The 26,451-nt window shown below is 38.6% G+C and overlaps 1 protein-coding gene across 1 annotated transcript in view; it reads left to right on the top strand.

Annotated features, from left to right (window-relative positions):
- The window catches only part of LOC145519833 (uncharacterized), a 176,335-nt gene that overhangs the window by 142,353 nt on the left and 7,531 nt on the right, over positions 1-26,451 (top strand). The window contains exons 6-8 of the mRNA XM_081524726.1: positions 16,855-16,911; positions 20,997-21,134; positions 21,525-21,598. Coding sequence (XP_081380852.1) covers positions 16,855-16,886 — 32 coding nt within the window. The 3' untranslated portion in view covers positions 16,887-16,911; positions 20,997-21,134; positions 21,525-21,598. The remainder of the gene's footprint in view (positions 1-16,854; positions 16,912-20,996; positions 21,135-21,524; positions 21,599-26,451) is intronic.

Genomic DNA, 26,451 nt, shown 5'->3' with positions numbered 1-26,451 from the left:
GGTTTGGGATGTACGTGTGTGTGTGAGTGATCATAATAAACAGTGATCTGACAATGAAAGATCTATTTATGCAAATTATCAGAGTTGAAGAGAAAGCAAATTTGCCTCAAAAGATTAAAAAAAAAAAAAACTCATAGAAAAGAACAAATGAAAGCTTATTTCTTAAAGGGCTTTGATTTTGCTTTGATTTCACTTTTTTTTTCCTCATGAAGAATGATCTTTAAGTGAGAAGGACAGACAAAAACACAATAATAAAGAATTAAAGTCCAAGAGAAATCTTGAGAAAAGTGCAGGGGCTTTTATAAGAGCCCAGATCTAAAGTTATAGGCAGCTCCTATTTCATGACCCTGATTAAAGAACTGTGTGGTTGTTGGTGATAGTGTTTGAGAAATCATGGAGTGCGGGAGAATTTCCAGAATCCTAGAGAGGGGTTAGTGTCTCAATTTTCAAAAGGAGAGGATAAAAAAGAATGGTTAATAAGCTTGACCTGGATCGGAAGTAATTAAAAATGACTGTTTCTGAATGATTGGGAAAAAGTTGTGATGACTCATTCTTTAATTATATGATATATATAATTATATTATATAAATATATTAATATATATTATAAATTATATTATATTAGATATAATAATATACATTATATATTATATATAAATACATAATTTATATATATAAATTAAATTATATATATAATTTTATTTATTTTATTTTTTGGCTGTGGTAGGACTTTGTTGCTGAGTGGGTTTTTCTCTAGTTGTGAGCAGGGGCTACTCTCTAGTTGCAGTGCAATGCACAGACTTCTCATTTTGGTGGCTTCTCTTCTTGTGTAGCATAGGCTTTAAGGTGCTTGGGCTTCAGTAGTTGTAGCCTGTGGGTTCAGTAGTTGTGACTCTCGGACTCTTGAGTGCAGGCTCAATAGTTGCAGTACACAGACTTAATTGCTCCACAACATGTGGAATCTTCCTGGATCAGGGATCAAACCCATGTCTCCTGCATTGGCAGGTCAATTCTTGACCACTGAGCCCCCAGGGAAGCCCTGATGACTTATTTTTAACGTAGAGTGTTCAAGTCAGGCCAAATAAGTATTGTTTTCTCTTTGGATTTTTCATTAGACCAGTGGACTAAGGCAGTACCATAGACAGGGTTTAGTCTCACCATCTGAGGCAGCACGCAGACGGTCACCTCTTCAGAAAGGCTATTCCTAAGCACCTGGGCTAAAGCGCCTGCCAGGTAATTGCCATAAAAGATTACATCATTGTTTATATTTAAGACATTTATTGATATGGAGAAAATTATATTGTAATGACCTTATTTGTTTACTGTCTGGTCCCTTTCCCACTGGAGTACAGATTCCATGAAGTTGAGAATCATGCTTGTGTTGACCTTTGCTGTATTCCTACCACCTTAAATAGTGCCCTGGCTCAAAAAGTGCCCATTGAATTAATGAATGTTGCTTAAATACATTTTTTTTTTTTTGGTGCAAATGCTTTCTTAAATATGAGGCATGGTGATTTTTTTTTGGCTAAGCATTAGACCAGGTTGTCTATTATTTCCCTGATGATGATGTTACCAGCCTGGATTCTTGGACTCTTCAATTAGTAGAAATTGATAAGAGGACAAGTAAGGAATTCAGGCAAGGTTTTATTGGTACTCCAGCATGAGGGAGCAAGAACAAATAACAGATTCCCTTGGTCACTCCCCAGAAGTGGTGAATTGGTCCCTTAAGTGAGGTGAGGATAGGGGCAAAATGGTGGGTTGGGCCAGAGGGGTGGCTTGTGTCTTCTGCCCACCTCTTGGGAGGTGCCTTGTGCATGGACCATGCATACTACCCTCCTTTTGCTCCCAGTATCTCAGAAGAGGCAGTTGGACTTTTGCCTTTTTGTACCTCGTTGTTCATCATTTGCCCCAACTGCACATGTCATGTAGTTATTTTCAGTCCCTTATAGTTTCTTTGTATTTTGTTACTCGAAGAGACTTTTGTCCAGGTACACACACTGCTAAAAAGGGTCCCAGGTCCCAGATCCCAGTCTGTCTTAATGAGATGGATAAATTTATTGACTGGATTTATAGCTGCCGATTTTGTATAGCTGCCAATTTTGTATAGCTGCAAGCTAATGTAGGCATTTCAGACCAAGACAGTAAAGAATCTGCCAGGAGACTCGGGTTCCATCCCTAGGTGGGGAAAGATCCCCTGGAGAAGGAAATGGCAACCCGCTCCCATATTCTTGCCTGGAAAATCCTATGGTCAGAGGAGCCTGGCAGGCTACAGTCCATGGGGTCACAAGAGTCGGACACGACTTAGCGACTAAACCAACCAACCAGGGGTAATATATATAATACAGAAAAATGTATCAATATATAATATATGTATTTTAGTAGAATTTTAAATGTTTCTTACAATGATTTCTCCCATTTATTTACTAAATTTATTCTTTAATCTTTAGGTGTTTCCTATTTTCTGTAATTATTGTCAATGGGGTTATAATTAGGTTTAATGTATCCGAGTTACTTACTATACTGTATATACCAGAGGTTGGTAAACTACAGCTCTTAGGCCAAATCTGACCTGCCATGTCTTGGTAAATAAAGCTTTATTGGAACACAACGTTGCTTATTTGATTATACATTGCTTATGGCTACTTTTGTGCTCCTAAGGCAAAGTTAAGTATTTGCAAAAGAGACCCCATGGTCGGCAGAAGCTTAGCTACTTACTATCTGGATCATTACAGGAAAAAAAAAAAATTGCTAACCCCTGCTGTTAAGTTCCTTCTTTGAGGACTTATTCAATTCTTTAACTATTCAACTCTTAGTAAACAACACTTAGTCAGTACTCTGAATAGTACATAGTTTGTTTAGTTGAGTAAAGCAAACCTTAAGCATTTGCTGATCATTTGATATATACATGAACTTCTCCTAAGTGATGCTGGCATATATTTCACAAATATTTACTGGGCATCTCCTATATGCCTGGTGCTATGGTGCTGTGGATATAGCAATTAACAAAGTACATAAAAATTCCTATCTTCATAAAGTCACTGGACATGGACAATTCTAATTTCACTTGTAAGTGAGAATTACATTTCAACCTCGTACTATTGTCTAAATAAACATTATTAATATGTAATAATCCTATACATCATTTGTTGATTAGTTGTTGTTAAAATCAATTTGTTAAATGTGACATTTTAAACATCAATTTCATAGCATCATTAATCTTCTATATATGCAATATTCAGTAAGGTAGCCACTAGTTACATGTAAAACAAACACTGAATTTCAAAGGTTTATTACAAAAAATATATTTAATTATTTTATTCTGATTTTATGTTGAAGAAATATTTTGGATAGATTGACTTAAATGAAATAGGTTAATAAATTAATCTCAACTCTTTTTTTTATATTTACATGGCTATTAGCCCCCAACTAAAATAAATAAATTTATTTAAAAAAAAAAAAGAAAATTTAAAATTACCTATATGGCTTACATTATATCTATATTGTATCTTGTATTCTAGATACCACCTTTATGGTTAGCTGGTGTTTCTCAAATATGGCTTTTTAGTAAATGGGAATACCAGATTAAGCAAAGGTTTACATGGTTATTTCTGGGTTCAGAGTCTTTAATGTATTAATTTGCAACATGAATTTCCATGGGGATAGAAGTTGTTTATAGTGTTTCCCAAATCCCTTTTATGGGGAACTTTCTTGCAATGCTCTTTGCTAGTCTCTGATCAAAGTTGCAGCAATCAAAGTTGCTCACCTTGGAACCTGGAGTAAGGCATTGATAGCTGAACAGGCCTTAATTCACAAGGCCAGTCTTCAGTTCATTTTCTGGATTTTTCTACATAAAAATCAATACTGAGTATTTTTAAATGTAATTATATGGTTTGAGTATAATTCACCAAATTTTGGAAAGTTCAGTTGATTAAAAAAATTGAGATCAACTGAACTTGCAAAATTGATTCATTTTCACAAAATGTATTTCTAAATGTGCTTGTCCATTTGACTGGTTATACAGAGAGAAGTCCAGATTTATTACCCAATAAGTCATATTTTTGACAGAAGAATATACCAGTCAAAATACCTACACACTAGGAAATGATAAATTCCCAAATGCAGTTGAAGTGGGAATTACTTCAATGACAAAGGTCATCATGTATTATTATGTTCAGAACTTGTTCTTATAGAGGCACCCAGGAGATAGCTAGGTGTAAGCCACAGTGTCATAAGCCTTGAATGAGCTTTCTGTCATTCAACCCATTTCACAGTATGAGAGTCTCTTCTCTGAAGACATCATTATCACACTTTCAGATGAAGAGGCTTGCAGCCCTGCACTTTCAGTAACTCAGAATGGTTCTCAGGCCTTTCGTAAAACATGTCCACCAGCCTGAAATCCAGTAGTTACGTGCGTGGCCCAGGGCTTGGAAATAACAAGAGTTGGTGAGGCTCGAGAAACTGGACCCCTTATTCTTTGAATGTACAATAGTGCAACCACTGTGGAACACAAATCAAACGCCAACTTAGCAAAGGACTCAGCATTTCTACTTTTGAGTATATAGTAAAGGAACAGAAATCAAGTATTCAAATAGATTCCTGCACACCAATGCTGTAGCAGCATTATTCACAATAGGCACAAGGTGAAAACAACTCAAATGTTTATTGACAGATGACTGGATAAACAAAATATAGTACATGCATATTATTCAGTCCTAAAAAGGAAGGAAATTCTGATGCATGCTGAAAGATCGAAGAACCTTGAAAGCATTATGCTAAGTGAAATAAACCAGGCACAAAAGGACAAATATAGTGTGATCCATACGAAGTACTTACAATAGTCAAATTCACAGAAAGTAATTAGTAGTGACCAAGGGCTGTAGGGGAGGGGAGAATGGGGAGTTACTGTTTCAGGGGGATGGAAATTTAGTTTGGAGAAGGATAGTGGTGATGGTTGCACAATAATGAAAATGTACAAAACATCAGTTATCTGTTCACTTAAAAATTGTTTAAACGGTACATTTTATATTGTGTATATTTTTCCATACACACAAAAAAAGATGATAACTCTTCTAGCTTCCAACTCCTTTATGAGTTTGATGTGTTTTCACACTTTAAATGTATTGAATTATACAGTACATTTCCTTTTGAGTCTAGCTTTTTACCTTAATGGTCTTTGTAAAACCCATCTCTGTCATTGCGTGTGATAGTACCCTGTTTGTTTTAATAGCTTTAAAGTATTTGTCACCCTGCTTATTTAACTTGTATGCAGAGTGCATCATGAGATATGCTGGACTGGATGAAGCACAAGCTGGAATCAAGATTGCTGGGAGAAATATCAATAACCTCAGATATGCAGATGATACCACCCTTATGGCACAAAGTGAGGAAGAATTAAAGAGCCTCTTGATGAAAGTGAAAGAGGAGAGTGAAAAAGTTGGCTTAAAGCTCAACATTCAGAAAACTAAGATCATGGCATCCAGTCCCATCACTTCATGGCAAACAGTTGGGGAAACAAAGGAAACAGTGAGAGATTTTATTTTTTTGGGCTCCAAAATCACTGCAGATGGTGACTGCAGCTATGAAATTAAAAGATGCTTGCTCCTTGGAAGAAAAGCTATGACCAACCCAGACAGCATATTAAAAAGGAGAGACATTATCTCTTCTGTTGATAGCCGTTGATTCCCAGTTGGGAATTCCCTGATAGCTCAGTTGGTAAAGGATCTGCCTGCAGGGCAGGAAACCCAGGTTCAGTCCCTGGCTCAGGAAGATCTCCTGGAGAAGGAAATGGCAACCCACTCCAGTATTCTTACCTGGACAATCCCATGGCCAGAGGAGCCTGGCGGGTACAGTCCATGGGGTTGCAAGAGTAGGACACGACTTAGTGACTAAACCACCACCGCTTGTTACTGTAAATGAACCACGTTCTTCTGTTGATAGACATTGATTCCAGTTTACTTTTTTTGTTTTGTTCTTAAACTCTTACTTTATATTGGAATATAGTTGGTGTACAATGTTATGCTTGTTTTAGGTATACAGCAACATTATTTAGTTATACATGTACATATATCAATTCTTTTTTGGATTATTTATCCATGTAGGTTAGAGATCGCTGTGCTGTGCAGTAGGTCTTCATTAATGTATCAATAGGTTAGTGTGTATTGTTAATCCCAACCTCCTAAGTTATTTCTCCCCTGCCTACCTTTTTCCTTTTGTATCCATACGTTTGTTTTCTAGGTCCTTGAGTCTGTTTCTGTTTTTTTCAATTAGTTCATTTGTGTCAAGTTTTATTTCCACCTGCAAGCAATATCATATGATATCTTTCACTTTCTGACTTAGTTCCCTTAGTATGATGATCGCGAGGTCTATCCTTGTTGCTGTCAAGGACATTATTTCATTCTTTTCTTAAGACTGAGTAATATTCTATTGTATACATGTACCATATATGTCTTGTTGATAGACATTTTTATTGCCTCCATATCTTGAGTACTGGAAATAGTGCTGCGATGAATATTGGGGTTCAGGTGTCTTTTCAAATTATGATTTTCTTTGCATATATACCCAGTAGTGCAATTTATGTATCATAGGGCGGCTTGATTTTTACTTTATTAAGGAACCTTTATATTGTTCTCCATAGTGTCTGTTACCAATTTACGTTCCCACCAACAGTGTTGGAGGGTTCCCTTTTCTCCATGCTCTATCCTATTGTTTATAGACTTTGTGATGAAAGCCACGCTGACTCGTGCGAGGTGGTGCATAGTTTTAGTTTCGATTTGCATGTCTCTATTTGTTGCTGCTAAGTCACCTCAGTCGTGTCCAACTCTGTGCGGCCCCATAGACGGCAGCCCACCAGGCTCCGCCGTCCCTGGGATTCTCCAGGCAAGAGTACTGGAGTGGGTTGCCATTTCCTTCTCCAATGCATGAAAGTGAAAAGTGAAAGTGAAGTCGCTCAGTCATGTCCGAGTCTTAGTGACCCCATGGACTGCAGCCCACCAGGCTCCTCCATCCCTGGGATTCTCCAGGCAAGAACTCTGGAGTGGGTTGCCATTTCCTTCTCCAATGCATGAAAATCAAAAGTGAAAGTGAAGTCGCTCAGTCATGTCTGAGTCTTAGCGACCCCATGGACTGCAGCCCACCAGGCTCCTCCATCCATGGGATTTTCCAGGCAAGAGTACTGGAGTGGGGTGCCATTGCCTTCTCCACTCTGCTTGTTAGTGATGTGGAATACATTTTTGTGTGTGTTTTTCTCTTTTTTTTAATAGTTGTAGTAAACTTTACCTCTTGAAATTGGCTTCTTCAAAATCTGGCTGCTTTTGAATTCCTATTCAGTGACTAACTCTGGGATATTTCTTGGGGTAAGAGCTATTTATTTACCACCCTACAGCCCTTATGAATATTAAGTGCCTTTAAGAACCAACTTGAAAGTTGTAGTTGCGGGAAACAACTGCAAGACAGTAGGATTTCTTCATAGGGAACTCTGGTTACTGGAGCAACCAGAACCTTAGCAAAAGCTGTTTTCCTGGGTTGTAAATTAGATAGCAGAGAGCCAGAACAACACCCAAAGGCTTGTGTCTCACTACTTCTGCCCTCGCCCTTCACCTTTCCCCCATCCCAGAGCAATCCCAAGACCTGCAGAGGTACTACACTGAGGGTGAGGGTGCTGTGGTCAGTCGGTGTGGCGACTCTAAGGAAGCCAAATTAAGGAGGACCCCACGGACCAGGAGCCATGGAGACCAGGAGACTTTTCAGAGCTTTTCCTGCCTAACAGTTCCACCACCCTTTGGGTGCACTAGGCCAAACTCAGCTGATAGAGGACCACCTACATCATGAGTCTGTGGTCCCGTCCAGAGGGGTCCAGGCACAACCAAGGGTAGCTCGTTTGCTGACACCTCCCCCCAGTTCCCTCAGCCCCACCCCAGTCCAGCCATGCGACCCAAGGCTTCTCAGGCGCCAGGGATGTGACAGCAGCCCAGGTCACCCAGGCCTGGGGGAATACTGTGCCCTTTCTTTTCTTTTCTTTTCTTCTCTGTTCAAAGTTAATTTTTATTGTATATTGGAATACAGTGGATTTACAGTGTCTTGTTAGTTTTCAGTGTACAGTCACCTGTTTCAGTAAACCATACAAATATATCTATTCTTCTTCAGTTTTCTATATAGGTGATTACAGTGTTGAGTAGAGTTCCCTATGCTATACTGTAGATCTTTGTAGGTTATCTGTTGTGTGTGTATATATATAATACACACACACACACACACGCAATGTGTTAAAAAGCAAAGACATCACCTTGCCAACAAAGGCACCTATAGTCAAAGTTATGGTTTTTCCAGTAGTCATGTACGGATGTGAGAACTGGACTATAAATAAGTCTGAGCAGTGGAGAATTGATGCTTTTGAAGTGTGGTGCTGGAGAAGACTCTTGAGAGTCCCTTGGACAGCAAGGAGATCAAGTCATTCAATCCTAAAGGAAATCAACCCTGAATATTCATTGGAAGGACAGATGTTGAAGCTGAAGCTTCAGTACTTTGGCCACCTGATGTGAAAAACTGACACATTGGAAACAACCCTGAAGCTGGGAAAGACTGTGGGCAGGAGGAAAAGCGGGCAGCAGAGGATGAGATGGCTGGATGGCATCACTGACTCAATGGACATGAGTTTGAGCAAACTCAGGAAGATAGTCAAGGACAGGAAGACAGACATGCTGCAGTCCATAGGATGGCAAAGAGTTGGACAGGATTTGGTAACTGAAAAACAGTCACCAATATATATGTGTATATATTATTGTGGATATGTTAATCCAAGCCGACTAATTTATCCCTCATTCCGACCCACCTTTCCCCTTTGGTAACTGAAAGTTTGTTCTAGAAGTTCATGAGTCTGTTCCTGTTTTGTAGATGAATTCCTTTGTATCAGTTTTTAGATTCCACATGTAAGTGATGTCATAGACATTTTATCTTTCTCTATCTGACTTCCATCACTTCCTGTGATCACCTCCAGGTCAGTCCATGTTGCTGACAAAGGCATTAGTTCATTCTTTTTTATAGCTCAGTTATATCCCATTATGTATATATTATAACTCACCTTCTTTACCCATCCAACCTCCATGGACATTTTGCATACTTCCTGTTTGGATAATGTAAATAGTGCTGCAGAAGATGTTGGGGTGTATCTTTTCAAAGTATGGTTTTTCTCTCATTAGAGGGACAGGAGTGAGAAGGCCAGATCATGTGACCACTGATATTAAGATTTTAAGGAACCTCCATACTATTCTCCAGTGTGACGTAACCAATTTGAATTGTCCAAAACAGCTTACGAGGATCCTTTTTCTTTTTGCCCTCTCCCACGTGTACTGTGGGTAGTATTTTTTCTCTAACTTTTCACTTTATGTTGTATTACAGCTAGTTAAAAATGTTGAGATAGTTTCAGATGCACAATGGAGAGACTCAGCCATACATTTCCATGTGTTGATTCTCCCCCAAACTACTCTTTGTGTTATATTTGAGGATGTGCGCTCCAACTGGTATGAGGTGATACTTTGTTGAAATTTCCATTTTAATTTCTCCCATAGTAAGTGATATGGAACACCTTTTCAGTTCAGTTCAGTTCAGTTGCTCAGTCATGTCTGACTCTTTGCTACCCCATGAATCACAGCACGCCAGGCCTCCCTGTCCATCACCAACTCCCAGAGTTTACCCAAACCCATGTCCATCAAGTCAGTGATGCCATCCAACCATCTCATTCTCTGTCGTCCTCTTCTCCTCCTGCCCCCAATCCTTCCCAGCATTAGGGTCTTTTCCAATGAGTCAACTCTTTGCATGAGGTGGCCAAAGTATTGGAGTTTCAGCTTCAACATCAGTCCTTCCAATGAACACTCAGGACTGATCTCCTTTAGGATAGACTGGTTGGATCTCCTTGCAGTCCAAGGGACTCTCAACAGTCTTCTCCAACACCACAGCTCAAAAGCATCAATTCTGTGGCGCTCAGCTTTCTTCACCGTCCAACTCTCACATCCATACATGACTACTGGAAAAACCATAGGCTTGACTAGACGGACCTTTGTTGACAAAGTAATGTCTCTGCTTTTAAATATGCTATCTAGGTTGGTCATAACCTTCCTTCCAAGGAGTAAGCGTCTTTCAATTTCATGGCTGCAATCACCACCTACAGTGATTTTGGAACCCCAAAATATAAAGTCTGACACTGTTTCCACTGTTTACCTATCTATCTGCCATGAAGTGATGGGACCGGATTCCATGATCTTAGTTTACTGAATGTTGAGCTTTAAGCCAAGTTTTTCACTCTCCTCTTTCACTTTCATCAAGAGGCTCTTTAGTTCTTCTTCACTTTCTGCCATAAGGGTGATGTCATCTGCATATCTGAGGTTATTGATATTTCTCCAGGCAATCTTGATTCCAGCTTGTGTTTCTTCCAACCCAGCGTTTCTCATGATGTACTCTGCATAGAAGTTAAATAAGCAGGGTGACAATATACAGCCTTGACGTACTCCTTTTCCTATTTGGAACCAGTCCTTTGTTCCGTGTCCAGTTCTAACTGTTGCTTCCTGACCTGCATACAGGTTTCTCAAGAGGCAGGTAGGTTGGTCTGGTATTCCCATCTCTTTCAGAATTTTCCACAGTTTATTGTGATCCACACAGTCAAAGGCTTTGGCATAGTCAATAAAGCAGAAATAGATGTTTTTCTGGAACTCTTCTGCTTTTTTGATGATCCAGAGAAAGTTGGCGTTTGATCTCTGGTTCCTCTGCCTTTTCTAAAACCAGCTTGAACATCTGGAAGTTCACAGCTAATGTATTGTTGAAGCCTGGCTTGGAGAATTTTGAGCATTACTTTACAAGCGTGTGAGATGAGTGCAATTGTGCGGTAGTTTGAGCATTCTTTGGCATTGCCTTTCTTTGGGATTGGAATGTAAACTGACCTTTTCCAGTCCTGTGGCCACTGCTGAGATTTCCAGATTTGCTGGCATATTGAATGCAGCACTTTCACAGCATCATCTTTGAGGATTTGAAATAGCTCAACTGGAATTCCGTCACCTCCACTAGCTTTGTTCTTAGTGATGCTTCCTAAGGCCCACTTGTCTTCACATTCCAGGATGTCTGGCTCTAGGTGAGTGATCACACCATCGTGATTATCTGGGTCGTGAAGATCTTTTTTGTACAGTTCTTCTGTGTATTCTTGCCACCTCTTCTTAATATCCTTTGCTTCTGTTAGGTCCCTACCATTTCTGTCCTTTATTGAGCCCATCTTTGCATGAAATGTTCCCTTGGTATCTCTAATTTTCTTGAAGAGATCCCTAGTCTTTCCCATTCTATTGTTTTCCTCTATTTCTTTGCATTGATTGCTGAGGAAGGCTTTCTTATCTCTCCTTGCTATTCTTTGAAACTGCATTCAAATGCGTATATCTTTCCTTTTCTCCTTTGCTTTTCGAGTCGCGTCTTTTCACAGCTATTTGTAAGGCCTCCTCAGATAGCCATTTTGCTTTTTTGCATTTCTTTTTCTTGGGAATGGTCTTGATCCCTGTCTCCTGTACAATGTCACAATCCTCCATCCATAGTTCATCAGGCATTCTGTCTATCAGATCTAGTCCTTTAAATCGATTTCTCACTTCCACTGTATAACTGTAAGGGATTTGATTTAGGTCAAACCTGAATGGTCTAGTGGTTTTCTCCAGTTTCTTCAATTTCAGTCTGAATTTGGCAATAAGGGGTTCATGATCTGAGCCACAGTCTGGTCCCGGTCTTGTTGTTGCTGACTGTATAGAGCTTCTCCATCTTTGGCTGCAAAGAATATAGTCAGTCTGATTTCGGTGTCGACCATCTGGTGATGTCCATTTGTAGAGTCTTCTCTTGTGTTGTTGCAAGAGGATGTTTGCTATGGCCAGAACTCTATCAGCAGAACTCTATTAGCCTTTGCCCTGCTTCATTCTGTACTCCAAGGCCAAATTTGCCTGTCACTCCAGGTGTTTCTTGACTTCCTACTTTTGCATTCCAGTCCCCTATAATGAAAAGGACATCATTTTTGGGTGTTAGTTCTAAAAGGTCTCGTAGATCTTCGTAGAACTGTTCAACTTCACCTTCTTCAGTATTACTGGTTGGGGCATAGATTGTATTAATGTGATATTGAATGGTTTGCCTTGGAAACGAACAGAGATCATTCTGTCATTTTTGAGGTTGCCTCCAAGTACTGCATTTTGGACTCTTTCGTTGACTATGATGACTGCTCCATTTCTTCTAAGGGATTCTTGCCCACAGTAGTAGATCTAATGGTCATCTGAGTTAAATTCACCCATTCCAGTCCATCTTAGTTCGCTGATTCCTAGAATGTTGACGTTCACTCTTGCCATCTCCTGTTTGACCACTTCCAATTTGCCTTGATTCATGAACCTAACATTCCAGGTTCCTATGCAATATTTCTCTTTACAGCATCAGACCTTGTTTCTATCACCAGTCACATCCACAACTGGGTGTTGTTTTTGCTTTGGCTCCATCTCTTCATTCTTTAGAGTTGTTTTTCCACTGATCTCCAGTAGCATATTGGGCACCTACCAACCTGGGGAGTTCATCTTTCAGTGTCCTATCTTTTTGCCTTTTCATACTGTTCATGGGGTTCTTAAGGCAAGCACACTGAAGTGGTTTGCCATTCCCTTCTCCAGTGGACCACATTTTGTGAAAACTCTCTACCAAGACCTGTCCGTCTTGTGTGGCCCTACACAGCATGGCTTAGTTTCATTGAGTTAGACAAGGTTGTGGTCCATGTGATCAGATTGGTTAGTTTTCTGTGATTGTAGTTTCAGTCTGTCTACCCTCTGGTGCACTCTCTCAGTGCCTACCATCTTACTGGGGTTTCACAGAGTGTATTTACTAAGGGGTCATGAAAAATCTTGGAGAATTCATTTATCACATATATTATCTAGACATACATATTTATTATATATAGCTTACAAATTCTAAATAGAATGTAAGTTCTGTGAGGGCAGAATGTATCTCAAGTGTCCAGTACTGTTATCTTGTGTATAAAAGGCATTCCATGAGTATTTTTGCTTTTGGTTTTTTTTAAAGTTAATTTATTTATTTTAACTGGAGACTAATTACTTTACAATACTGTAGTGGTTTTTGCCATACATTGACATGAATCAGCCATAGGTGTACATGTGTCCCACCTCCTCAACCCCCCTTCCACCTCCCTCCCTATCCCATCCCTCAGGGTCATCCCAGTGCTCCATGAGTATTTTCGTATGAATGAGTAAATGAATAATTCGTGAATTTTCTAATGCTCAGTCATTATGAATACAGCATTTGGTTTTTAGTGATGATAGTATACATACACATGCACATATTTGAGAACCTTCCTTTTGTACTTATCGCTTCAATTTAGGCTCTGTTTCTCCAGATTATAATTTTTCAATGAAGTATTCATTGCTGATGACATTTTTTCATTAGCGCTCTATAGAAATATGGTCACACATCATAAAGAGTAGCAATATGGCATTTTCTACTCATGTGGAAAGAGGAATTATCTTGAACTAAGCCAAACATTTAATACCTCTGTATCTCTTGGATGGTTCTCATGAATCATTCAGTATATTTTCGGTTGCTTTATTTGTTCTTATATTGGGAAAAGAGAGGAAAGTAACATTTATGGAGAGCCTACTATGTGATAAGTGCTTGCCATGTATTTACCTATGTCTATTTCATTAACCTCTACAACAACCCAGTGAAGAAGATACTGTTTGTATCCCCATTTTAGTAGACCAGGTAATTGAGGCTCAAAGGGAAGACATAACATAATCACAGCTGCCAGTGGTGGGTCTAGCCCTGAAGCCCCAGCGTGCCTCTCAGCCACACTGGACTCAACTCCAGGTCATGCTCACCGCCCCCCATCCATTGCCTCTGCCTCACCCTCATCTTTTTCAGGTCTCCCTTATAGTACACTGCTTTTATTCCTTTATTCAGTTGATAAGGGACTGTTTTCAGTTATTTGACAAGAATGCCAGGCTAAGCCATTTGGTGTTCAGTGAGTGGTTTTGTCACTGAGGATTTTGAGCAGGGTACTGGTATCTGGGTGACAGAAGGGAGGATGTATTACAAGCCCCGGGAGCTGGAGATATATGGGCCAGGTGACAGATGCCAGGTTGGCAAAATAACAGCCCCCCGAATGTCCATATCCTAATCTCTGGAACCTGTGAATGTTACCCTACATGGCAGAGGGGCTTTGCAAATGTAATTCATGTTAAGGACCTTAACTACAGGAGAGAGTATCCAGGTGCATCCAGGTGGGCACAATCTAATCACATGAATCCTTGAAAGAAGGGGTGACTGCAGAAGAATGACTAGAGAGATGCAACATGGCTGGCTTTGAAGATGAAGAAAGGGACCCAGGGGCCAAAGGATGCAGACAGCCTCTAGAAACTGGAAAAGGCAAGGAAAGGAATTCCTCCCTAGAGTCTCCAGAAAGGATGTCTGCCCTACTGAAACTTTGACTTGACCAGTAAGACCTGTGTCCGCAGAATTGTGGCATAGTAAATTGATGTTTTATTGAACCCATCCAAACTTTGTTACAGCAGCCATCAGTTCAGTTCAGTCGCTCATTTGTGTCTGACTCTTTGCAACCCCGTGGACTGCAGCACACCAGGTTTCCCAGTCCATCACCAACTCCCAGGGCTTGCTCAGACTCATGTCCATCAACTCGGTGATGCTATCCAACCATCTCATCCTCTGTTATCCCCTTCTTCTCCTGCTTTCAATCTTTCTCAGCATCAGGGTCTTTTCTAAGGAGTCAGCTTTTTGCATCAAGTGGCCAAAGTATTGGAGTTTAGCTTTAGCATCAGTCCTTCCAGTGAATATTCAGGGTTGATTTCCTTTAGGATTGACTGGTTTGATCTTGCAGACCAAGGGACTCTCAAGAGTCTTCTCCAACACCACAGTTCAAAAGCATCAATTCTTTAGCACTCAGCTTTCTTTATGGTCCAACTCTCACATCCATCCATACTGGAAAAACCGTAGATTTCAAGATGGACCTTTGTCGGCAAAGTAATGGCTCTACCTTTTAATATGCTGTCTAGGTTGGTCATAGCTTTTCTTCCAAGGAGCAAGTGTCTTTTTATTTCATGGCTGCAGTCACCATCTGCAGTGATTTTGGAGCCCTAGAAAGGAAAGTCTGTTACTGTTTCCATTGTTTCCCATCTATTTGCCATGAAGTGATGGAACCAGATGCCATGATCTTCATCTTTTGAATGTTGAGTTTTAAGCCAGCTTTTTCATTGTCCTCTTTCACTTTCATCAAGAAGCTCTTTAGTTCCTCTTTGCTTTCTGCCATATGTCATCTGCATATCTGAGGTTATTGATATTTCTCTCAGCAATCTTGATTCCAGCTTGTGCTTCATCCAGCTCATCATTTCACATGATATACTCTGCATATAAGTTAAATAAGCAGGGTGACAATATACAGCCTTGACATACTCCTTTCCCGATTTGGAACCAGTCTGTTGTTCCGTGTCTGATTCTAACTGTTGCTTCTTGACCTGAATACTGATTTCTCAGGAGGCAGGTAAGATGGTCTGGTATTCCCATCACTTTAAAAAGTTTCCACAGGTTGTTGTGATCCACACAATCAAAGGCTTTGGCATAGTCAATAAAGCAGAAGTAGATGTTTTTCTGGAAATCGCTTGCTTTTTCAATGATCCAACGGATGTTGGCCATTTGATCTCTGGTTCTTCTGCCTTTTCTAAATCCAGCTTGAACATCTTGAGGTTCTTGGTTCTCATACTATTGAAACGTAGCTTGGAGAATTTTGAGCGTTACTTTGCTAACGTGTGAGATGAGTGCAACTGTGTAGTAGTTTGAGCATTCTTTGACATTGCCTTTCTTTGGGATTGGAATGAAAACTGACCTTTTCCAGTCCCGTGGTCACTGCTGAGTTTTCCAAATTTGCTGGCATATTGAGTTCAGCACTTGAACAGCATCATCTTTTAGGATTTGAAATAGGTCAGCTGGAATTCCATCACCTCCACTAGCTTTGTTTGTACTGATACTCCTTAAGGCCTACTTGACCTTGCATTCTGGGATGTCTGGTTCTAGGTGAGTGATCACACCATCATGGTTATCTGGGTCATTAGGAATTTTTTTGTATAGATCTTCTGTGTACTCTTGCCACCTCTTCTTAATATCTTCTGCTTCTGTTAGGTCTATATGGTGTCCTTTATCGTGGTGATCTTTGCATGAAATTTTCTTTTGGTATCTCTAATTTTTTGAAGAGATCTCTTTAAGAAGAGCCATAAAGAACTATTAATAGTATAAGGAGAGATTTAGACTATAGTTGGGAAGTAGGGCTTTCGTGCTTCTGCTCAGAAATCTTTAGCAGCCCCCTTCTCACCACTTTAAATCTCACCTGTCTTACCAAACTCTCCAGGTTCTGTATGACCCACCCATGTTGTGTATTTCTCAATAATGGCCCCTCATTGCTCAACTCTGGTCAGACTTCATCAACTGACCATGCTCAGTTTCCTATCTGCATATGATGGTTACATGTATACAACGGAATATTACTCAGCCATAAAAAGGAACACAGTTGGGTCATTTGTAGAGATGTGGATGGGTGTACCTAGAGACTGCCATATGGTGTGAAGGAAGTCAGAAAAACAACCATCTTGTATTAATGCATATATGTGGAATCTGAAAAAATTGGTATAGATGATCTTTACAAAGCAGAAATAGAGGCACGTAGAAAACAAATGTATGGATACCCGAAGGGGGAAGCGGAGTGGGATGAATTGGGAGGTTGGGATTGACATATATACACTACTATATATGGAATAGATAACTAATGAGAACCTATTGTATAACACAGGAAACTCTTCTCAGTGCTCTGTGGTGACCTAAATGGGAAGAAAATCCAAAAAAGAGGGTATGTATGTGTAGCTGGTTCAGTTTGCTATACAGTAGAAACTACTTAGTAACACAACCTTGTAAAGCAACTATACCCCAATGAAAATTTTTTAAAAAATGCAGCATTCTAAAACTGTTCGTTCCTATGCTCCTAGAGGGCACAGACAGCATCTTATTTCTCCTCGTGCTATAGACACCCACCACAGTGCTTAGGCTTACAGTCAGCCTGAAGAATAACCTCAGCATGTTGTCAAACTTTTGCCTCTCGTTATAGACTTTGCCATCATTTCTGTACTTGTATACTCACCACAAACCTTTCATACAGTCCTCTACAATGGCTGTCTTAAAAGTCTTAGCTTATTGTATCATCTGTTTAACTTCTGACAGTCCTCTAAATTAATTTTACAAAATATTTACCGAGCTCGACCTCCTCCAGATAAATCTTCTCCACCTGTCCATGACCGCTGCTCTTCAAGTGACTCATTTTATATCATTTCCTTATCACAGCAGTCTAACTTCACAAAGCCAGCCTGCTATTTCTTGATGCTCTCTTTAGCTTTCATTTGATACGGGTGCCATTTGGGGTTTACTGCCCATGGATCCTGGTGTTTCTGTGATAGGCAGGGTGTTTTATAATATACGAGTGGTTTCACTGCCTGCATTCTCAAGATTTGGGGAAGCAGGTTATCTGCTCCGGAAACCTTTTTTTTTCATGGTTCTCAATCTCATCTCTATTTCAAGAAGCATTAACCCTTGGCTCCTCTCTTCAGCTCCTTTTTTTAGTTTTAAATGTGCTTCTTCTAGTGCCCTGAGGAGCCGATGAGCAAAGGCTTTCCTTTTTTCAGGAAGTCTCTGTTCTTCCCTCTTCTCTGCTTACATCCTGCTGATGTTCCTGTCAAGTCTGGATCTTTTGTGGGTGAACTTTTCTTCATAACATTGTACTGCGATAAATTTTTGTGCTAGCATTATACTGGCTGATATTTGCCTAGCTTGAACTTGTTGGAAGAAATCTGTATAGACAAGATGACTTATTGCTAAAAATTGAATTCCAAATGTGTCTTAGGAAACCTTTTTTTTGCGGGGGAGGTGCAGATTTTAGTATAGACCTTCTTTTCATGTTTCATTGATTTCCTGTGGCTGGGGTGAGTTTTACAGAGTTTCAGACTAACACCTGTTTTTGGAAATCAGCATTCATATTTGTTTAGGATTATTTTTAGCTCTACAATGTCTAATAATTCTTCTCCTCTGTATATATGGTCAGTATAGTTATTCTTAAGTAATATGCCTGGGAAGTAGTATATAGCAGGACCCTTATAGGAATGCTCCTAAACTTTGATCAGTGTATAAAATTAATTTTTCTGGCACTGAATCATAAAGTTATGCTTTTAGGATATTGTCTGTCAGATTAATCATTTACTTGAGCAGACCATGTAATGCACTCCATTTTGGGATAGAGCTTGTGGCAAATATGCATTTATAAGTATAATATGATGTCAACCTAGTGCCAAGGAAAGAAAACCCATTTACTAAAACATTAATTGTTAGTCTCATTAATCCTGAGAGATTGTGATCAAGGCAGAAAACAGTTCTCAAAGACACAGAGTGCTGCAAGGTGACTAAGTATAGTAAGACAACCATGGATACTTTTATAGAGATGCAAAACATAGCTTTATTGTGATAATTAATACTTTGTGAATATTGCATACTTTTTTATGATGCTATTTTGAGTCTTTTGATAGTTTCATATATGTAACCATGGAATGATAAGATGTGAAGACATGCTCTGAACATAACAGGTTCTAATATGAGCATATCTAAAGGGAAGGAGGCTTTGCTAGGTTGTATATTTTGTGTTAAGGAGTGAGTGTCATTTTGCATTTTCAATTACTCTTCAAGAATTCTGTTCTGATTACCCTTTAACTTTTTGAAAACAGGTGGCAATATACTTATAATTATTTCCAAGAACGGTACTAAGACTTTCTTAGGCATTTTCACACTTATTTTTCCACTCCACAATACTTTAGGCTTCCCTTTATTGAAGCTTCCAGAGCTATTGCACTTGTGATATAATATAATTGGTTTTTGAATTTTATTGAGGGCCAGAGTTTCAGAAATGTACTTGATTAATTTATTCATTAAATATTTAGTAAGTGCTCATCATTCAAGGCCTGATAGGAAAGCTCCAAAAAGCCAAGATAATAAAATGCCAGATACCCATATAAATATTAAATAAACAAAGCATCAAAGATCTTTACAATGTTCTTTATAATCTAAATGCTCACCTTATTCAGAATGACAAACTCCCTCCTGGACACAAGTCTCATGCTGGAAAATCCCTTGCATTTGTCTTTTAAAAAAAAATCTCCAAGTGAGGTCGTTGCTATGAACTCTCACACTTAATGAGGCAACCAGCAACAAACCCGTTGGAAGATTATTCCCAAGGAACCAGAGAAAGAATGTTGACTAGACTTTCATGTGTACATTAGTTTTCTTTCTTTCTTTCTTTTTGACCAGAAGGGTGCACTATTGTATTTTATTTATTGGTTGGGGTGGGGGGAGAAAAAGAACACAATGATGTTCTTTATACAACTTAATTTATATATCCTTGTAATTTACTTTTTTTTTTGAATTTTATTAGCATTCTAGTTTCCATTCCTGACTTCCTGGATTTTTTTTTAGCCCTTTCTTGGTACCAGTTAGCCAACAGAAGGTTCGCAGGGGGAATGGTACTGGCTTCTAAAAACCTGACTAAGCAATATTGTTTTACCTTTTCTGGTTTCCTCTCCTCTGAGAGAGGAGTTTATCATCTTTGTTACAGATGGGACTGGTTTGGCAGTGGATGCCTCCAGATGCAGCAGTCTGGAATGCTCCCAACCTTAACATCTGGGGTTTAGTTGGCTCATTCTCAATTTTCTTTCCTGCTTTCCTGGTCTGAGGTTATTGTTGTGGGTGTTAATTACACTCCGGCTCTGATGAGGAAGAGATAGTCATCCTCTACTTGTCATTTAGGTCCTCCAAATTGTTACTATGATAGTAAATTTTCATAGGAAAGTGGGTATGTGTTATACTTCCTAACTAGCTCTTTTTTAAAAAACAAACAACATAATAAAAAAAATCCTTTATTCTGTGAGTTTATTGCTAATGAATCACTTTAGGTAGACCATGCAAGAAAATAGCAGGACACACAAATTTCCTTCTGGAACTTATTTGGAGATAAAATTTCTGGTCCTAGTTTCACAGATATAGAAATTCATGCATGATGTCAGATTTCCTAGCTTGGAATTTACACAGTAGGCTTCTGGCAGTGTATTTTCAGTCCTTGATGAGCAACATTATCTCATAGTTCTTCCAAGAATTTTCCCAAATGTGCAGTATCATGATTTTTAGCTAATAACATATGAAAATATGAAGGAATTGCTTTTTAAATAAGGACAAAGAAAATGGTAGTATCAAACCGCAGGGATAATGTAGCAGTAGGCTACTATAATCTTAACTATAAGATGTAAAGAAGAAAATTAGAAGAAAACATTATCTAGATGAACCATATTGTTGCCTTAGGGTGGTAGTATTAAAGGAGATTTCTTTCTGCTTTTTGACACTTCTGTTGTATTCAAGTTATCTATATGAACATATGTTAAATTTATCATTTGAAAAGAGAAAGGAAAATAACTTTTCCTGCACAAACCAATATAGTCAAAGCAATTTAATAGGAAGCCTCTGTTAAATTTATCATTTGAAAAGAGAAAGAAGAATAACTTTTCCTGCACAAACCAATATAGTCAAAGCAATTTAATAGGAAGCCTCGCAACCTCTCTTGTTACAAATACCACATTTTAACATTTAAAGGCAAAAATTTAAGAATGTAAATAGTCATATGTATTTATGGATTTAACATTTCAAAACCAGCTTAAATTCACCAGTGTCCAGTTTCTGTGGGAGGTTTTGCTATGTGCATGTGGATATTGATGTGACACCTGAAGTTACCATTTTCACAGTAGCCTCTGTCATTGTTCAGTATTCTGTAACCACAGCTAAAGGGCTGACACTTATCTGACTACAGTTCAATACCATAGCAGATGTCACTTTTTTTTTTTTCTCTGTTAGAAACTTTTGGTCAGCTCTTGGACTAAGTTAACCCAATCAACTGATGACCCTGCAACATGTAAGCACAACTCAAGGAACTGAAAATATTTGAATCTATTGCTAATCAACCAAGGGTCTTTTTACTTAAATTTTTAAAAGGTTAGTTTTTTATTTTTGGACTGTGATGTGTCTTCTTTGCCTTATGCAGGCTTTCTCTAGTAACGGTGAGCGGGGGGCACTCTTCACTGCAGTGTGTGGGCTTCTTATTGTGGTGGCTTCTCTTGTTGCAGAGCTTGGGCTCTAGGGGCGAGGGCTTAGTTGCAGCACGAGGGCTCAGGGGTTGCAGCTCACAGGCCCCAGAGCACAGGCTCAGTAGCTGTGTCACCCAGGGCTTAGTCGCTGGGTGGCATGTGAGATCTTCCTGGATCAAGGATTGAACTTGTGTCCCTTTCATTGCAAGGCGAATTCTTAACCACTGGACCACCAGGGAAACCCCAGAGTCTCTAACACTCTTGATTCTGTTTGTTTCTATTCGTTTTGTTTTTTTAGGGCAAGTGCGAGAGGTTTAAGTGTCTGCAGCTAGACAAGAGCAGCAATCCCTATTACTGGATGGTTTCCACCAGGTAGGTAGAGGGTAGAAGTTTGATTTTCACAGTATTTGGACTCACTAAGTAGGCATTTCTCATCTGGGACTAGGGTGAGGTGAGGAAGGCATTTGTCTCACTCTGGTCCCCAACCTGTGGATAACTCTGAGAAAAATTAACCTGTATTTTTTTTTTTTTTTGCCATGAAAATATGATTTTAGTTAATAGCTTGTGCTTATGTTTAAATACCAAAATAGACTGTAATAACAACTAACTCATCTAACCTGGAAGCTGACTTTTACAACATTTGGCAATTCAGGACACAGCCAAAGGTCTCCAGGGCCACTCAATTCACGATGACCTAGGTCATGCATTATTCTCTATAGGGATAACCCCTCATGCTATATTACGTTATTTGGCATGTGGATCTATGTACATAGTTTGAATATCCTTAAGACTTTTATATGAGTTAATGGGTTGGTGGTTGGTGTTCATGCTCTATTGGACTCTAAGTCACAGGAGTAAAAATTCAAAATGATGAAATGTATACATTTCACACCATATTTTTTTCTATATTGCTACATTGTACTTCATATGAAACTCCAATGTACCATTAATATATGTGCATTTAACTAGAAAATAATTTACATAACTGAAATTGTCACCAGTTTTTAGCTCTAACAAGTTTGAGGGATACGAAGCTCTTCCATTAAAGGCAGTGTGGCAGTCTTTTGCTTGGAGGTGGGAGTACAGTGGGCATATAAGACTCTAGGGAAATCTGTTTGGATTAAAAAAATAAATGGCACATACCCTTCTTCACTCTAAGTTGAAAATCCTGAGAACAAAGCACTATGATACCACATCTAAAATATATCATTTTTATTATTTCTGTGTACCTGGCTTATTATTACCTGATCGCAAGCAAAGAGCAGCCATACTTGTTCTTGTGTATTTCCTACTCCGTTTTACAAAGATTATGAGATGATTATCTTAGCCATTTTTTTAGCTTCATAACCTTACCTCCAAACTTTGCACACAACTGATACTTGATAAATATTTTAAAAATTATTCTTGAGATATATAAATTAGTTAGAAGTTTACCAGAATAAAGAAAATTCTTTTGAATTTTAAAGGCATGTGAGGTATGAATTCAAGTGTGAATCAATAGGAGTGGAGTTGAGAGATTACATGTGTTTGAGACCGGTGGTATAGGGCAGACTGTGCACACAAGCTGTCCTGGTTGACCTCACACACTAACTACTAGAGATGGGAACATCATCAGCAAAGTAGAACAGTGATGGGGATCCAGAAGCCAGCCATTCCAGTCTTCTCATGGTATTGTCTTTGTGATGTGTTTTGCCCCAAGCATTTATGTTCAGCTTATATGTGTCTTCATATTTAAAGTGCATTTTCTATAGGCCATATATATTTGGTTCTTTTTTTCTTTGTAAACCATTCTGACTCTCTTTCCTTTTAAATTGGAGTATTCAGTCAATTAATGTCATGAAGTAATTGGGATTAGATCTGCCATTTCATGATTTGCTTTTTTAACTTGTTCACTTTATTTTTTATGACTCTCTTCCTTTTTTCTGACCTTTTGGGGAATATTTCAAAGAATTTCATTTAAAATTTCCTATTGACTTTTAAAAAAAATGAAGTAGAGCTGATGCAATTATCATGTTAGTTTCAGGTGCACAATATAGTGATTCAACATTAAAATACATTGTAAAATGATCACTACAGTAAGTCTACTATTTGTCACCATGCAAAATTATTAAAGTGTTATTGACTATATCCTTTATGCTGTATACTACCTCTCTGTAACTTACTTTTTTTGTAACTGAAGTTTGTACCTCTTAATCCCTTTCCTCTATTTTGTCCACCCCTCTACCTTCCTCCCCACTAGCAACCATCAGTTTGTTCTCTTATCTGTGAGTCTCTTTCTAATTTTGTTTTGTTTATTTTGCTTTTTAGGTTTGACATATAAGTGCAATTGTATGATACTTATCTTTCTCTGTCTGACTTATTTCACATAGCATAATGTCCTGTAGATCCATTCATGTTTTTGCAAATGGAGAGATTTCATTCTTTTTTATAGTTGATATTCCATTTATCTTGTTTATCCATTCATCTATCTATGGACACTTAAATTATTTCATCATCTTGGCTATTATAAATAATGCTGCAGTGAACAAAAGTGGTTAAGAACCCACCTGCTAATGCAAGAGACATAAGAGATGCAAGTTCGGTCCCTGGGTCAGGAAGATACCCTGGAGGAGGACATGGCAACCTGTCCAATATTCTTGTCTGGAGAATCCCATGGGCAGAGGAGCCTTGCAGGCTACATTCCATAGGGTTGCACAGAGTTGGGCACGACTGAAATGACTTAACACGAATGCACACATGAACATAGGGTTGTATGTATCTTCTCAAATTAGTGTTTTTCTTTTCATAAATAACCAGAAGTGGAATTGCTGGATCAGATAGTATTTTATTTTTAATTTTTTAAGGACAGTTTGTACTGTCTCCATAGTGGCTGTACCAATTTATATTCTGCCAGCTGTGCACAAGAGTTCCCTTTTCTCCACATCCTTGCCAATAACAACTGTTATTTGTTGTCTTTTTGATGATAGTCATTCCGATGGGTGTGACGTTACATATCATCATGGTTTCTTTTTTTTTTCTTTGTCTATGATGCGTGTCTTGTAGAATTTTAATTCCCCTAGCAGGGATTGAACCTGGGCCCTCAGCAGTGAGAGTACAGAGCCCTAACCACTGGAATGCCAGGGAATGCCCCTAATCATGGTTTTGATTTACATTTCCCTGATGGTTAGTGATGTTGAGCCTCTTTTCATGTGTCTATCAGCCATGTGTCTCTCTTTGGAAAAATGTTTATTTGGGTCATCTGCCAATAATGTAGATGGGTAGAGTCAACACTGGCACCTGCCTATCCCAGACCAGCCAAGTAGAGGTGAGCAAAAAAATTTGGTGGCTGCTACTCCCTTAGTATCTAGAGAAAGTTCCAACAGATCCCTACCCCTTTGGCACATGACCCACAATTAGTCAATGAGTCTCCTTCAGGTATGACTCAGGTGCTTTTCAAACTGCTGCCTCTGTGCTGGGACTTGGAATCAGTGATGTATATAGAACAGTCTTTTGGAATTTTTGCACATACCTTTCAAGAGTGGAATCTCAGCTTCCTAAAGTCCTCTGGCTCTCCCAGGTATAAGCTCCATTGATTTTCAAAGCCAGATATTATGGAGACATTGTCTTCCTGGTATAAGTGCCCGAGGCTGGGAAGCCTGATGTGTTGGGTTGGTGAAAAAGTTCGTTTGAAATTAGGATGTTACAGAAAAACCTGAATGAACTTTTTGCCCAACACAATACCTTGTTCTTCAGGGAGAACCTCTGAGGCTGTGAAAAACCCTCTTGTCTGTGTGTTGCCTTTCCAGGGCCTATGGGTCCTGGCCAGACTGCCCCTCTGCCCCTCCTCCCCATCTCAGTGAGGCTTTTTCTTTTTGTCCTTAGTTGCAGAAAATCTTTTCCTCTAGTCTTCAGGTCTTCTCAGAGATAGTTACTCTGTGTGTGGTTGTAGTTCTGGTATGTGAGTGGGAGGAGATGATCCCAGGAACTTCCTACTCAACCAGCTTGTCCCCCTCCTCTCCAGAGAGTATCAACTTTTCTCCTGTTGGTTTTTAACTACACTTCCTTGTGTTATTATTTCAATGGCCAGACTTGGGAATTGCACTAAAAATCCTTAACTTGTCATAGTTAACATCATGCTGCTTCGTGTAAAATACAGAAAACTTGAAACTCTCCATCCCCCATCTTTTATGCTTCATTTTTTTAAATAAATATTTTTACGAGTTAGGACTACCTATGCGATGGGCCCCATAAAATAATGTTTTGTTTTTTTGCTTTGAACATTCTTATGCTGTATTTAAAAAAGAGTAGAAAAGCAAAAAGCAAAGAAAATCTTTTTCTTATGCTTATACATGTAACATTTCTGATGCTTTTTCTTTTTTGGAAAATATAACTTTTCATCTGACATTATTGTCCTTCACCGTCAAGAAATTTTGTGAGAATAGACAGTAATGGAAATCTGACAATAACAGTTTTTTTTTTCTTTTTCTTTTATCTGAAAGTATCTCTATTTTATCTTCATTTTTGGATATTTTTGCTGAATATAGAATTTTGACTTAACAGGTTTTGTTTTCCTTTTTCTTCCCAGCATTTTAAAATTATTGTCTACTTTTTTTTCTGGCCTATGTGGTTTCTGATGGGAAGTCAGCTATTAATAATGTAATTCATTTTTCCTCTCTATATAATATGACTTTTTTTCTTGCCTATAAGATGTGCAGTTTAATTTTAGTTTTTGAAAGCTTAACTACAACAAGCCTCGATATAGGCTTCTTTGTTTTCACTCTGCTTGGTATTCATTTAGCATATTGTATCTATAAATTCTGCTAGTCATGAAACTGAGAAATTTTAAGCCATTATTTTTTAAATTTCTTTCTGCTTTATTTTCTCTAACCTCTCCTATGATTTCATTCACACATAGCAAAGATTGTTTGATTTTATCTGGCATGTCTCTGAGGTTCTGTTCTTTGTTTTCAGATTTTTTTCCCTCTATTATTCTTTCCATTGGACAATTTCTACTGATTTGTTTTCAAGTTTACATACACTTTCCTCTGTCATCCCCATTTGACTGTCAATTGAGTCAATTGAATACTTTGTTTTAGATACTGTATTTTTCAGCTCTCAGTTTTCCACTTGGTTCTTTAATTTTTATATTTCTCTGATTTCCATTATTTTTGGTGAGCACATTTTATCTTGCTTCATTTAGACTAGTTATAATAACCATCTAAAAATTCTTGTCTGAAATTGTAATT

The sequence above is a fragment of the Giraffa tippelskirchi genome, chromosome 9 (assembly GCF_054371585.1).
Source record: "Giraffa tippelskirchi isolate mGirTip1 chromosome 9, T2T-mGirTip1v1.2.pri, whole genome shotgun sequence".
NCBI lineage: Eukaryota > Metazoa > Chordata > Mammalia > Artiodactyla > Giraffidae > Giraffa > Giraffa tippelskirchi.
This window is presented reverse-complemented; position numbering and strand designations above follow the sequence as displayed.